At 35.9% G+C, this 13,057-nt stretch overlaps 2 protein-coding genes across 2 annotated transcripts; one reads left to right on the plus strand and one right to left on the minus strand.

The window, feature by feature from the left end:
• The first annotated feature begins 694 nt into the window (after positions 1–694).
• Positions 695–7,075, plus strand: LOC126604363 (potassium channel KAT3-like). The gene is made up of 13 exons (XM_050271577.1): positions 695–970; positions 1,187–1,402; positions 2,812–2,973; positions 3,072–3,129; positions 3,339–3,656; positions 4,215–4,454; positions 4,555–4,653; positions 4,762–4,794; positions 5,561–5,746; positions 5,860–5,937; positions 6,192–6,243; positions 6,433–6,567; positions 6,846–7,075. Exons 1-13 carry the CDS (start codon positions 789–791, stop codon positions 6,947–6,949), a joined length of 1,863 nt encoding a protein of 620 aa, XP_050127534.1. The 5' UTR covers positions 695–788; the 3' UTR covers positions 6,950–7,075.
• Positions 4,944–7,907, minus strand: LOC126604364 (uncharacterized). Its single transcript, XM_050271579.1, has 4 exons — positions 7,520–7,907; positions 7,336–7,387; positions 7,072–7,236; positions 4,944–5,184 (listed from the first exon to the last, which is right to left on the minus strand). Exons 1-3 carry the CDS (start codon positions 7,599–7,601, stop codon positions 7,086–7,088), a joined length of 285 nt encoding a protein of 94 aa, XP_050127536.1. The 5' UTR covers positions 7,602–7,907; the 3' UTR covers positions 4,944–5,184; positions 7,072–7,085.
• Between the last annotated feature and the right edge of the window lie 5,150 nt (positions 7,908–13,057).

Consider the following 13,057-nt stretch of genomic DNA (forward strand, 5'->3'; position numbering starts at 1 on the left):
CTAAGAAGATTATACGAAAAAGATCAAATAAGATGCACACATATGAGATGCCATAGTTCTGTAAAAAAGCTCCAGTTGGAAATTTGAAACTTAACAAAAAACTTAAATAAGATGCAGTGAAGCAATTGGTAGAAAAATTCAAAAAATAAAAATAAAAAATCTCTGTCACTAAAGAGCTAAAAGCTAAAGGAGACAAGGGACTAAAAGCTATTTGTTTCAAAGAGCTCATGGTGGGAGGGGAGAGAAAGGACCGAAAATATTTTTGATTTCGAGTTTCTTTGAAAACACAACATTTGAAGTATCTTCTTATGCTCAAGAAAATCTATTATTCCTACATGCACATAAAATCACGGAGAGATGAATATCAAGAAAACAAGAAATTGAAAAGTGTTGGGTTTTTAGAAGATTCATAAACAAGTAGAAACTTCACCAAATTATTTAATTTAGGATTTTATTTTCTAAATGGGTGTAAAAATAAATTTACATTTTGAATTGGGTTTGGGAGGGTAGTTTGGATAATAATTTTGGGTTTAAAGAGATTAATTCTTTAATTAAAAATAAAAAGGGTTTAAAAGGTAATTTAAGTATAAAAAGATGTTACATAAGTTCAAATAAAATTTTCCTTGTTTGAAAGCTCCCTATCACCTCTCTTCCCCTTATTATATATTTACTTAACCCTCACACTTACATATATAATATATTCTAATGAGATCCCATAGACTTTGTATAAACAAGAGGCAATACCCTCCTTTTGTCTCTCTTCTCTCTTCCTCTCTTCTCACTTGACAATGTCGTCGTGGTCGGCAACAGCCTCGCCGCTGCCCTTGCTGTTCCGGAGGCGCTCGAGTGGCGAGATTAGGAATTTGGCCTCGGTTTCAAGCAGCATCTTACCGGCTTTTGGAACCGTCGTCGATGAAGCCCACTTGCAGCTCAAGAAGTTTGTTATTGCTCCCTATGATAGAAGATACCGGTAAAATATAATGATCTCACTCGTATATTCTCTTATCAAACAGCGTAACATATTATGTATTTCTTTTTATTCACAATCTAGCAACATTACATACTAACGCAATAAATCGTGAGTACAAAATATTCGTTCTGATTCATAGTCTACTAACGTATTTCTGTATCCATGACCTATGTTAGTGTGATTAATGGCTGCGTATGACATTGAGATGTGATGAAGGTGGTGGCAGGCGTTCTTGGTGGTGCTGGTGATATTCTCAGCATGGGCGTCGCCGTTCGAACTGGCCTTCAAAAAGGTGGCGACTGGGTCACTCCTGCCCGTCGATTTGGTTGTGGATGCATTCTTCGCCGTTGATATCATCCTAACTTTCTTCGTAGCTTACTTGGACAAGTCAACCTACCTCTTAGTACTTGATCACAAGAAAATCGCTTTGAGGTAATATTCTTCTCTCCTGGATTTACTCCCCTACTCCCGCCCCTTTTTAGGAGTGATTTATGGTATCACAAATTAAATACTAAAAAAAAAAAATTATGTCGTTTAATCCTCTTTCAATTTATTCGATCATAAAGCCAAAACCTGAGAGAGATTAATTTGGATTTAATAGGAAACAGATTAATTATGAAAAATCCTCATTAGTATTGTCATATAATATTAGATTTTTTCAATTGATGAGAGATTTGAAAGAAAATTTCAAAAATCTTTTTTATCCTACCGGACGTGTTATGGATGATGAATCGCTAGAAACACCAACTTATTAAATCAAATTTAAATGCCAATTGATGTGATAATTTTTTATATTTTGTGAATAAACAAGGTTCTGAGTCAATCGAGAAAGAGGATCAATGAAACATTATTACAATAATCTAACAATCCGTGATCCAAAGGATGTAAGGCTTGTTTGGTGAACTGGTTGGAGTAGGTGTCAAAATATGAGATGAGCAGAATTGAATATGATAGATTATGAATCCACAATAACAAATGATCAATGAGCCTGTGCTAAGATTCGGTTAGCATGTGGTCACATAAGCAAGGGAGTCCCACACAAATCCAAAGGACGATTTTTGCCATGGCTTTTTTTACTAGGTCAAAATTGTCCTAGCCTATTTCCTACCATACATAAATAGACAAAAAGTTAAAGAGATAACTTTTGCTAGGAACAAAAGCGAAGCAGATGCAAAATATCATACTGTTTAGTTTTGTAACTATAACACAAAAGGATTGTAGGTAAAAAGAGGAAAGGAGGGATACTTATATTATTGTTTTTAGTTCTTTTCTTTTGCAGTGTGTATTGTGATCACACGGAATGCTCTGTATATAGAGTAACATCCGTGAAAACCAAACAAACAAAATGATTATACTTTCTGAAAGCATCACACAACTACTATTCCTCTACTATTCCCAAGTCTACCTTACTGTGGACATTCATTTATCCTCATAATTTTACAACAGTAGGCTATATAAGGTAATTTTAAGATGTGTTTTTTATATCATATTTTCTTTTCTTTAAAATGAAAAATCAAAAGAGAATTAAAAGACGGAAACAAATGAGAGTGCTTGAAAAAACACATTATTATATGGAAATCATTTCTTACTTCTGATCGCACTAGCATAGTCAAATCGGTTCTTATCAATTTATCTACCCGCACCACTTGAATTTGCTCTTTGTTTTGTATTACAAGATTGTGAATTATCTTACATACAACGAGTTTTATACAAAAACATTCGTACTGAATGTCAAAGTTAACCACCACCAAAGATAATTACAAAAAAGAATCAAGTTAAGAATGATGATTAATCTTGATACTAATTGAAATTATCTATTTTTATTTTGTTGGTAATTATAGGTATGTTACAAGAATATATTTTCCACTAGACGTAGCGTCAACTCTACCATTTCAAGTGATATATAGAATTTTTACTGGCAATATGCACCATCGGCAAGTCTTTGGCTTCATCAATATGCTTCGTCTATGGCGTCTCAGGCGTGTTAGTGAACTCTTCAAAAGGTACCTTAACTTCTAACTACATACTAAATCACTAATTATACATAAAATTAACATGTGATTAAGATCCTAATAAAGGACTAGTGTTTATTCACGTGCAGGCTAGAGAAAGACACACGCTTTAGCTACTTTTGGGTTCGATACATCAAACTAATTTGTGTAAGAATCTAGTTTCCTCTCTTTGAGCTTTTATTTTACTTGCTACATTCTCATGTTTGGTATGTTATGTTGACTGCACATTTAGGTTGTTTCATACATATTTTGCCGCATTAGCATTATAGATCCTGATTCACAGTCTAACAACATAACACATAACAATAACTAGTACTAATCAACCTATGTTTTTCCGGTGGGGTTTTGGAGCACAGGTTACACTGTTTGCAGTGCACTCATCAGGTTGCTTCTACTTCTGGATGGCAACCCATCACAAACAAGCAAAGGACACATGGATTGGAAGCCAGATCAACGACTTCGACCACAGAAGCATCTGGTTGTGTTACACGTATTCCATCTACTGGGCCACTGTCACTCTCACCACCGTTGGATATGGCGACTTGCATGCGGTCAACTTTGGGGAGAAGATTTTTAGCATCTTCTATATGCTTTTCAACATTGGCCTCTTTGCTTACTTGGTTGGAAACATGACCAATCTCGTCGTCCATAGCGCTGTTCGAACTTTATTCATGGTATATGATTTTCTCCTCTTTGGCAATCAGAAGTTTGATAACGATTTTGTTTTCAGTTATAAAAAAAAAAAAAAAAAAAACGAAATAGTTATTAAACGGTTTTTAAAATAACTAAAGAAAAATATTCTCTTGTCAACTTTTCAACGACATAATCGTATTGCTAGACTGTGAATTTGAGTCGTTTGGCCATTAACAAAGCTAATTGTTGCATGACTGCCTACTTAATGTGTAATACCTAATCACAGTCTCGCACCATAAACATGTTGTCTTATAAAAAATAACTTTCGTATTAATCAAGCATCTTTGATGCATGTAGAACCCACTTCAAAAGCCAAAACCATAAAAATCACCTATATGTAGATAATTGACCTTAGCATTTGAATTCGGGAAATCATTTATACACATTTTCCCCTTTCTACACATTCTTATCTATCTTCGTGGAGGGCGTGAGAAAAATGGTGTACGGAAATCATTGATAAAACACGACGCAATGGTCGATTACTTATATAATAGACTAATTTGAAGTGACTTTTTTTGTTGAATGTGGTTTATAAACAGAGGGATGCCATCAATGAGATATTCAGATATGCAAGCAAAAACAGACTTCCAGAAGGCTTGAAAGAGCAAATGCTGGCTCACATGCAGCTCAAGTTCAAGACTGCAGAGTTGCAGCAAGAAGAAGTGCTTGAAGACCTTCCTAAGGCAATCAGATCCAGCATTTCCCACCATCTTTTCCGAAAAACCGTCGAGAAAACCTACCTGTTCAAGGGAGTCTCTGAACACCTAACTGTCCAATTGGTATAGCTATTACCTACTCTCTTCTCTTCCCTCTAAATGCAAGATTCATAATATGATCTCGTCGTTGTATAAATTCATCAAAGAACGTTGTTGTTTGCAGATTTCAGAGATGAAAGCAGAATACTTTCCCCCCAAAGTTGACATCATCTTACAAAACGAAATCCCAACAGATTTCTACATTCTAGTAAATGGAGCGTTGGTATACTCTCTCTCTCTCTCTCTCTCTCTCTCTCTCTCTCTCACATATCAATCCTACATAAGATATAGCAGAAACATAAACTAATTGCATCGCGTATTTGAAATGCAGGACGTGCTCAAGTACAAGAACGGCACAGAACAGGTACCTTTGAGCACTTCATTGTGAGCATTCCATAGATTGTTTCGTATGCGCTATTTTAACTATGAAGTTCTGGACATGAAGTAATCATGAAGGGCTGATAAACATGAAAGGCTTGAGAGTCAAGAAATTATCGAACATGGTAAAACATGTAATGCAAGATGACGGCTATGAATGAACTGAGGAAAACAAAACAGTGCACCTATTGGCATTGTAGGATGTTCAAGCCAAGAATCAAATTAAGGAAAACCAATAGTCAGATGACACAAGCGTGTATAGAATGAACTGCTAACGGATCTTACTGTGCATCTCTTACCGAAACTGATCCATCCAACCTCAAGGAAGACACCCGTAGCTTTCTCACATTGAGTTGTCCTTTAAGCTTCCAACAACCTGCAGAGGCGGATGAACAAAGATCATAAAAATTCAACTTTGAACCGTAACCAGGAAAGGATATTGTGCTCGTGAGAAATGGCTCATCTCGGATGTTCTCTTCAATTAAGCAGATACAGTCTGAAAAATGAATACAAAGAATTAGTATGGTAAAAGAAACCAAGAAGTACATATACCCTCTCCTCCCCTAGCTTTAACGGAAAGAAAAAGTAACGTTAAGCGGGAGATCGCTAGCATGTTAAACCAGCTAACTTATGACCTATGAATCAACCCTCGGAATTCTAACACAGAAACAAGCTATTACAGCAATGTTTGTTGACACTGAGAAGCCTTTTCTTATGTATGTTGTTCTGATTAAACTTGCTTGTATTTTCAGTTTTTGTCAAAACTAGGATCTGCAGACTTGGTAGGAGAGATTGGGGTATTTTTCAACATCCCCCAACCTTTTACGGTGAGAACAAAAAAGCTTTCTCAGGTTATTCGGATCAGCCATCAATCATTCAAGCAAATCGTTCAGTCACAGAATGAAGACAGCAAGATAATAATCAAAAACTTCATTGAGGTAACAAAATCTATCTCCTTGCTCTCTCCATTACTCTCGTTTCGTTCTTTTAAGATATATAAATAACCCTATCATGCGTAGTCAGTTGTTTATGCTGAGTCTTTCCTTTGCAGTACTTGAAAGACCTGAAACAAGAGGTGCGAGAAGAAATACCATTTCTAACAGAATTGCTCGATGACCTGAATATAGAGGTACACATCTCCATTTCTAACAGAATAACTTGACCGTAAATCTGAGTCTACTTATCCGGCTTTTCCTTAGCTTCTATTGTTTATTGAAGAAAGCATTGTGAATTCACACCAATGTAAAAGACTACTAGGAGTTCGGAATTTTTACCAGACATTCTACTTAGAATAACTTCAACTGCATTGAGCTAAGGAAAGCCAACACTGAGTGGTTTAGGTTTCGGTTCATGTTAATGATGAGACTTTCATATTCCTTGCAGCATATACAACCAAATGAACCAGTGAATTACCAAGGAGAAGCGAACATGGAAGGTAAAGTCGTCCCTTAGTTGAATCAAAATTGTGAAACGTACATTGAAATTTGTAGGCTAGAGCCAGAACTAAAAGTGTTCAAATGAGGAATTTTAGGTTAAAGTGGACACAGCATTACATACTAATTCTATGCATCAAAAGTTTCAGGATATTCGTCATCTTAGTTTAAAATTTACTATCATTTTACAGAAACAAGCGAAACTTTCACTCCAGGGCCAATTCCTATGAGAGTCATAATTCACGGACATCATCCAGATGAAGGTGACACGAACGGAAAACTCATTCATTTGCCCAAGTCAATGGAAGAGCTTCTGAAATTAGCAGGTACTCCCCTATCTGAGACACATACCTCCGAAAACTATAAAATGGTCGGAGCTAGTAAGTGGCTAATACAAATGGTGAGAACTAAAATCCGCCACAGAAGGCCGGAGTTCATGATTCAACATATCGCCAACAATATAGAATATCACAATCTTCTCAGTAATACTAACTGATTTACCGAACAGTTTCATACCAAATAGAACACAAATTTTCGACCTCGCTCACACTTTCGTCACAAGTTGACAAATTATTGGAACTTACTAACTATTTTGTGAATGCAGAGAAAAAGTTTGGAAAAAGAGGAAGCACAGTTGTGATGGCAGACGGCTCACAGGTCGAAGAGCTAAACGCATTACGAGATAACGATCGCTTGTTTATCTTTTAAACAGAGACACTATGTATTAAGGAATGAATGGACGAATGACGACTAATCAATCGGTTTCGGCCATCTTCTAAACGAACTTTTATAATGTAATTCGTGGAAAATATGAAGATTCAAGAACTTACAGCATCTGTGCATTCTATGCTCGGTTGCTGAGCAACTCCAAGACGGCGTAAGCAGCTTTTTCGACTTGCTCTCTGACCTCCTCTAAGTCTTTCTTCTTCTCGATAGCAGATTCCTTGCACTTCTCGATCTCCTCCGAAATTCCGGCAGAGTTCTCATCAATCTCGCTATCAAAAAACCAGATCGTCATTGAAACTTCAGAAGAATAAATTCCAGGAAACAGTTCCTTGAAATCGAAATCAAATCAAAGTTAAATAGAAACTTACCTGGTCATCTTAAACATGTTCTCCATTGCGCCCTGGACTTGCTGAGAAATCACTGCGCGATTTAATATAAACTTAAACAGTTTTTTTTCTTGGAATTCAAGACTCAAATTAGAACAGAAGAATTCGTAGAATTGAATCACAAATGAAATTGACATTGAATTGCGCGAGAGAGAAATGAACTGACCGTAGACGATGGATGACATCGGAGACTCAGTGTCCGATTGGAGTTGGAGCTGAAGGTTCGACTGAGATGGTGAAGCCGCCATTGGAGTGTGGGGTGTGCGTGTAACTTTGAGCTTTTGGCAAAAGCAGCAGCTGAAATGGAAGAAATGGTGTGTTTGGTGCGCTAATTGCCTAGTACTCAGGAAAAGGAGGGAAACTGAAAAAAAACGAGTAAACTAGTTTTAAATTTTTAGTGTATTTATACAAAAGAATTTTCATGAATTTAATAGTGTATTGCTGACCTTATTAAATTTTAGTTTCTCTCCTTATGTTTTGATAAAATTACAATCTTCAACCCATACAACTTGAATAAACAAATGATTTTTTAACTAACCAAGAGCAAAGATGGTATTAAATATGGGTAAATCTTCTCCAATGATCAATTCAAACATAATCTTTCATATGAGTACCAACGTAAAGCTAACATGATGTGGAGAGGCATGAACGGTAGTCCACAATTCCAAAGGCCGATAAAACTCACAGAGGCATTTCAATCTTTCTTGACCACCGTCAACGCGCAGTTTCTAATTTTGGGTTGGACTGGAGACCATATAAGCCTAAGTAGGTTTGTTTTTTGATTTTGGATTTAAGGCACGGAGTTAGCAAAATACGGATTATTTTCTGGTTGAAAGTTTTGGGATGACGTATGTCATTTGATTGTGACCAAAAGCTTTTTAAGGCGCAATTGAAGATTAGATACCCTATAGAGTGTAGGATACTTACTAAAAAAAATCAATGGAAAATATAAATAATGTACGTAAGCAGGAATCAAATCGAAATTGTTGATTTGCTGATGTCCCAGTATTGATTATTAAAGTTTGTGATCGTTAATGATGAATTTTTTGGATACATGTTCACGTTTAAAACAACAAATTGGGCTTCTTTTGAGAAGCTCTTGTGTGCAGCAAAACTGTGAAATCTAGGCCCATGTAGAAAGTCTCCCTTCCTCTAGCAAAATACTGCATAAACATTTTGTCATTTTAATCACGTAACGTAGGATTAAAATATACTTTAATTACACGTTTAAATGTCTCCTCGTTGCAAGTGTGTGATAATGACCTCATAAAATAGTTGTATTGAAAATTTTGACCCTTCTAATTACGCTTGTCTATTCTTGTCACTTCTTATTTTAAATAAGCGATAGTGAGAGAAGAATCACACTCGTAATTTCGGATACAAAGTTGTTTTCAATCACTGAGAAAATGAAACAAAGACACTTGGCTTCATATGCAAACTCTATGTGGGCCCCCCCTTGGCATACTTAATTGAAGCAACTAGATGGTTAAATTAGCACTTAATTTGGATTTTATTGAATTTGAACAATTGGATACCAAATCATGAAATAGTGAGCACATACCAACAACAGGCCAACACTGTGTCCACGTGACGTATCTACTCAAAGCGTCTACCGTTTACCGAGGACCAAAAATGAAACCGTAATTTCCAACCATTTAATTTGTTTATTAAGCTCAATTTAAAAACTCATTTTATTTGTTTATTCCTTGCACTGGGAATTTTTTGGAACTTGTGGAGGTAGCAAGCATAATCACAATTTAAATAAAATAATATTTCTACTACTTTAAATATTAAAATTTAAAAAAATTCTTTTCTTTTTTTATACGGGTAAGTAGGAAACTTCCAGGAATTGGATCATTTTCGCGGCAAAGTCTCGGAATCCTCCTGACCTACTAAAACGGACGATTAGATTTTGATCCAAATACTACAATTATTATAACTTTTAAAGAAACTTCATTCTTATAGCTGTTGGATCAAAATCAAATAGCCCATGTTATTAGATTAGGAGGATCCTGAGACTTTGCTTTTGAGAGGATCCAATCCCTGGTAAATACATACAATTATGAATTTTTTTAATTAAATTATGTTCTTTTCTGTTAATTCAAGGTGTTGTTTTGCATAAGAGTTTTTCTATTTAACACACGTTACACGTTAAGGCCATCTCCAACCGAAGGGTCCAGAGGGCCAGAGGGCCGAAAATAGCCCTAAAACCGTCTCCAACCGAGGGCTAGGCCAAAGGGCTCTGGAATCTGGGAGGGCCCCACGGGATCGGAGAGGGCTGGCTATTTTTTTTTTTAATGTTTCCTATTGCTGTGGGTTAAAAACGACAGCATTGAAGAGCTTTTTTTTTTAATAGTTTGAAATATTTTTGAATGTAACGGCTAGCTGAGTCAGCTAGCCGTTGGTTTTTTTTTTTTTTTTTTTTTTTAATTTTATTTTAAACATTTATTTCTTCTATAAATATGGTGAAGTTCTTTCAATTCTTCACTTCATTTGCAATATTTCCTTCTTCAATATTTTTCAATATTTCCTTCAATATATTTCTCAATATTTCCTTCAATATATTTTCTAATATTTCCTTCATCTATAATATTTGTTTCAATTTTTCAATATTTCCTTCAATATATTTTCCAATATTTCCTTCATCTATAATATTTGTTTCAAATTTTCAATATTTCCTTCATCTATAATATTTCTTCATTTCATTTGCAATATTTCCTTCAATATTTCCTTCATTTTTTTTCAAAAAAAAATGGACTCATCTGCAATGAAAGGTAGGGCTTGGACCCGAAAAGAAGATGAAGCTCTTTGTAAGGCTTATAGATGGATCTCAGAAGATAGTGTGAGGGGGATTTCTCAAACAAGTGAAGGTGTTTGGACTCGTGTGTCCAAAAAATACTTAGAGTTCTACGAAGGCACCATTCCACCGAATACCCGAAACCACGAAAGTTGTTCTTCAAGATGGAAGAAACATCTTCATCCAAGTTTGAATAAATGGCATCAAGCACTATTAGCAGCAGCAAGTAGACATGAAAGCGGCGCCAATTACTATGACGAAGTTAGTGTTTTTACAGTTTATTTTAAATGTTTAATTATATTACATTAATTTCGTGAATTAATTTCCTAAAATTTTTTTAATTATATTTTCTAGGTACGCCAAGCGGAGGAATTGTATATGGAGGGCAGCTCAAAACCCTTTCAGTTTCACGGTTGTTGGGAAATTTGTAAAGGGTGGGTGTTATTTGAAGATCCACCTCAACATAGAGTGGATCCTTTGGAAGCTGCATCCCCATCTGTAGATATGAATGAAGATGGATCTCCTACCATTCAACAAACAAGGGTATAAAATCCGACTCCGTCCGAAATTTCTTTACCTAGGCCTATGGGACGAAACAAGGCTCGAAGGTTGAGGGAAAAGGGCAAGGCAAATGCTGATTACGCCGCTCAACATGAAGTGGCGGCCTCATTTCGATTACTGGCGGAGCAAAATGCCCGTGAGGCGGAAGAAATGAAGTGTAGACATGAAGAGCGAGCCAAACAAATATAAGAAGAGATGGATGATAAGAATATGGAAAGGAACACTTCGAATTACACTCCAATGAGTAAGGCCTATTTTGATAGGAAAAAAAAAAGAAATTATGGCTCGGCGGCAATTGTTTATCTCTGACTATACTCCTACAATGGCGGATGATGAAGATAATATTGATTATGGATATTAAATTTAAGTCGTTGTAATTTTTAAATTTAAGTTAATGTTGTTTTTAAATTTAATTTGTTGTAGTTTTTATATAAGTTGTTGTTTTTAAATTTAAGTTGTTGTAGTTTTTAAATTTAAATAATAAATTATGTTTGGCCCTATGGCCCTTTGGCCCTCGGTTGGAGACGGTTTTTTGTGACAGGGCTAAAATGAGTCCTTTGGCCCTCTGGCCCTCGGTTGGAGACGGAGGCAAATATGGCCCTGTACTGTTCATTAAAATATTAATATATTGGGGAATCTTGGAGGGCTAGAGGGCTCAAACGAGCCCTCTGGCCAGCCTTCGGTTGGAGATGGCCTAAGTTCACCTCACCAAAGCATTTTTTACACATTATTTGACAAATTTACCCTCTCAAAACTAAACAACTTAAAAAAAAGAAAAAAGAAATAAAACAAATAACACAACCACACCCTATCGGAAACCCCTCTCTCGCCGACAACACAACCACCAACAGCCCCTCCCTCTCTCCTGAAGCCAGATTCCTAGTAGAAGTGGTTCCGATGACTCCGTCTACCACCCTTTTCACTTGCATACTCGCATGCTGTTTCCTTTATGTTACAACTTAGAAAGAGAAAGTTAAACACCTTCTTATACGACAAACTACATCCCTCTCTCCATCTGGTCGGCGTCGGGGTGTTCGTGCGAGGGTGCAGAAAGGGGCGGAGGAGGGGGATTGGGCTTAGCTGGACCGACGGGGATGCGCGGGGAAGATCTCAGGGGGGACTAGGAGAGGAGATGGTGGTGCGTGGTGGGTGGTGGGTGGTGGCATGTGTGGTGCGGATGGAGGGGAGGTGGGTTGTCGGTGGGGACAAATTGTTATGTTCATTTTTGTTATTTTGTAAAAAAAAAAATTATTGATTGTCATGGGTATATTTGTAATTAAATAATTTAGAGTGAACATAGAAATGTAGCGGGGTGTAACTGGAAAAACCCTTAAATAATGTCATTTACTATGTTGGTAAATTATTGTTATTTTATTTGGAAATGTTGGTAATTAAGCAGGCACCACATAAAAAATAAATAAAGATAAAAGTAAAAAAAGGAAAAGGGGAAAAGAAGCAGCGGAAAGCACCACCAGTATAGTGAAACGTACATTCATTGCGGTCCTTAAGTTAGATGGGTCCCGCATGATTTTACACAGATCCCAATCCATGATTAATCCAAAGAGTCGGCATACGGTTGGGATACGTTTCCCCACCGTATTTTATTTTTTTCATGGGGTTGTGATATATGCAATTTACCGGGGGTATTCAATTGGAATTTTGAGGAATTTTAATTTTTTTTAATGAATATAGAAATATTCAATCAAGATTTTAAGTGATTATCTGAAATTCAATGTGTACAATAATTTGAGGTTTTCCACAAAACCCTAAACATGCATATGTGCTTACATTTGTTGTGGTCCCGTATATCTTGTTCTGTTTCTCATAGAAGCTAGAATGTGCTCATATGACCACTTTGACATTATTGGATTACGAAATAAGAATCCAACTCCTTTGAATAAAATACCCTAAAAAACATGTCATTGTCCAAAAGCACTTGTAAGCTTAGCTTCAAAACAAAACACATATGGAATTGTCATTCCATGTTACATTTTATAAAGTCATCATCTTTAATCATAACATAGAATTTTTAGACACTCAAATATATGAAGGTGGAAAAGCAAAATATATATTAAAGGATCATTCTCACTTTACTATTATAAAGTATCGTGATTTTCAAATTTTTATACATCAAGTTTTTTTCATTATAGTCTCATATGTAACATAATTATGAATATAGGAGAAAAACGTAACTTTAGGTATGAGATTGAGGTGAAAAAAAACCTTGACATATGGAAATTTGAAAAATCACAATACTTCAGGTTAGTAAACCAAAAATTACCCTATATTTAAAGTCCACTTCCACCATATATATATATACTTATCAAAAGTGCATGGAGTCATTAT

The sequence above is a fragment of the Malus sylvestris genome, chromosome 15 (assembly GCF_916048215.2).
Source record: "Malus sylvestris chromosome 15, drMalSylv7.2, whole genome shotgun sequence".
Lineage (NCBI taxonomy): Eukaryota > Viridiplantae > Streptophyta > Magnoliopsida > Rosales > Rosaceae > Malus > Malus sylvestris.

Coding starts and splice junctions, on each gene's coding strand:
- LOC126604363 (XM_050271577.1), top strand. CDS start 789: ATGTCGTCGTGGTCGGCAACAGCCTCGCCGCTGCCCTTGCTGTTCCGG. Junction 4,455..4,554: donor AACACCTAACTGTCCAATTG/GTATAGCTATTA, acceptor TGTTGTTTGCAG/ATTTCAGAGATGAAAGCAGA. Junction 5,747..5,859: donor TAATCAAAAACTTCATTGAG/GTAACAAAATCT, acceptor TTTCCTTTGCAG/TACTTGAAAGACCTGAAACA.
- LOC126604364 (XM_050271579.1), bottom strand. CDS start 7,601: ATGGCGGCTTCACCATCTCAGTCGAACCTTCAGCTCCAACTCCAATCG. Junction 7,388..7,519: donor GATGTCATCCATCGTCTACG/GTCAGTTCATTT, acceptor TAAATCGCGCAG/TGATTTCTCAGCAAGTCCAG. Junction 7,237..7,335: donor AACATGTTTAAGATGACCAG/GTAAGTTTCTAT, acceptor GTTTTTTGATAG/CGAGATTGATGAGAACTCTG.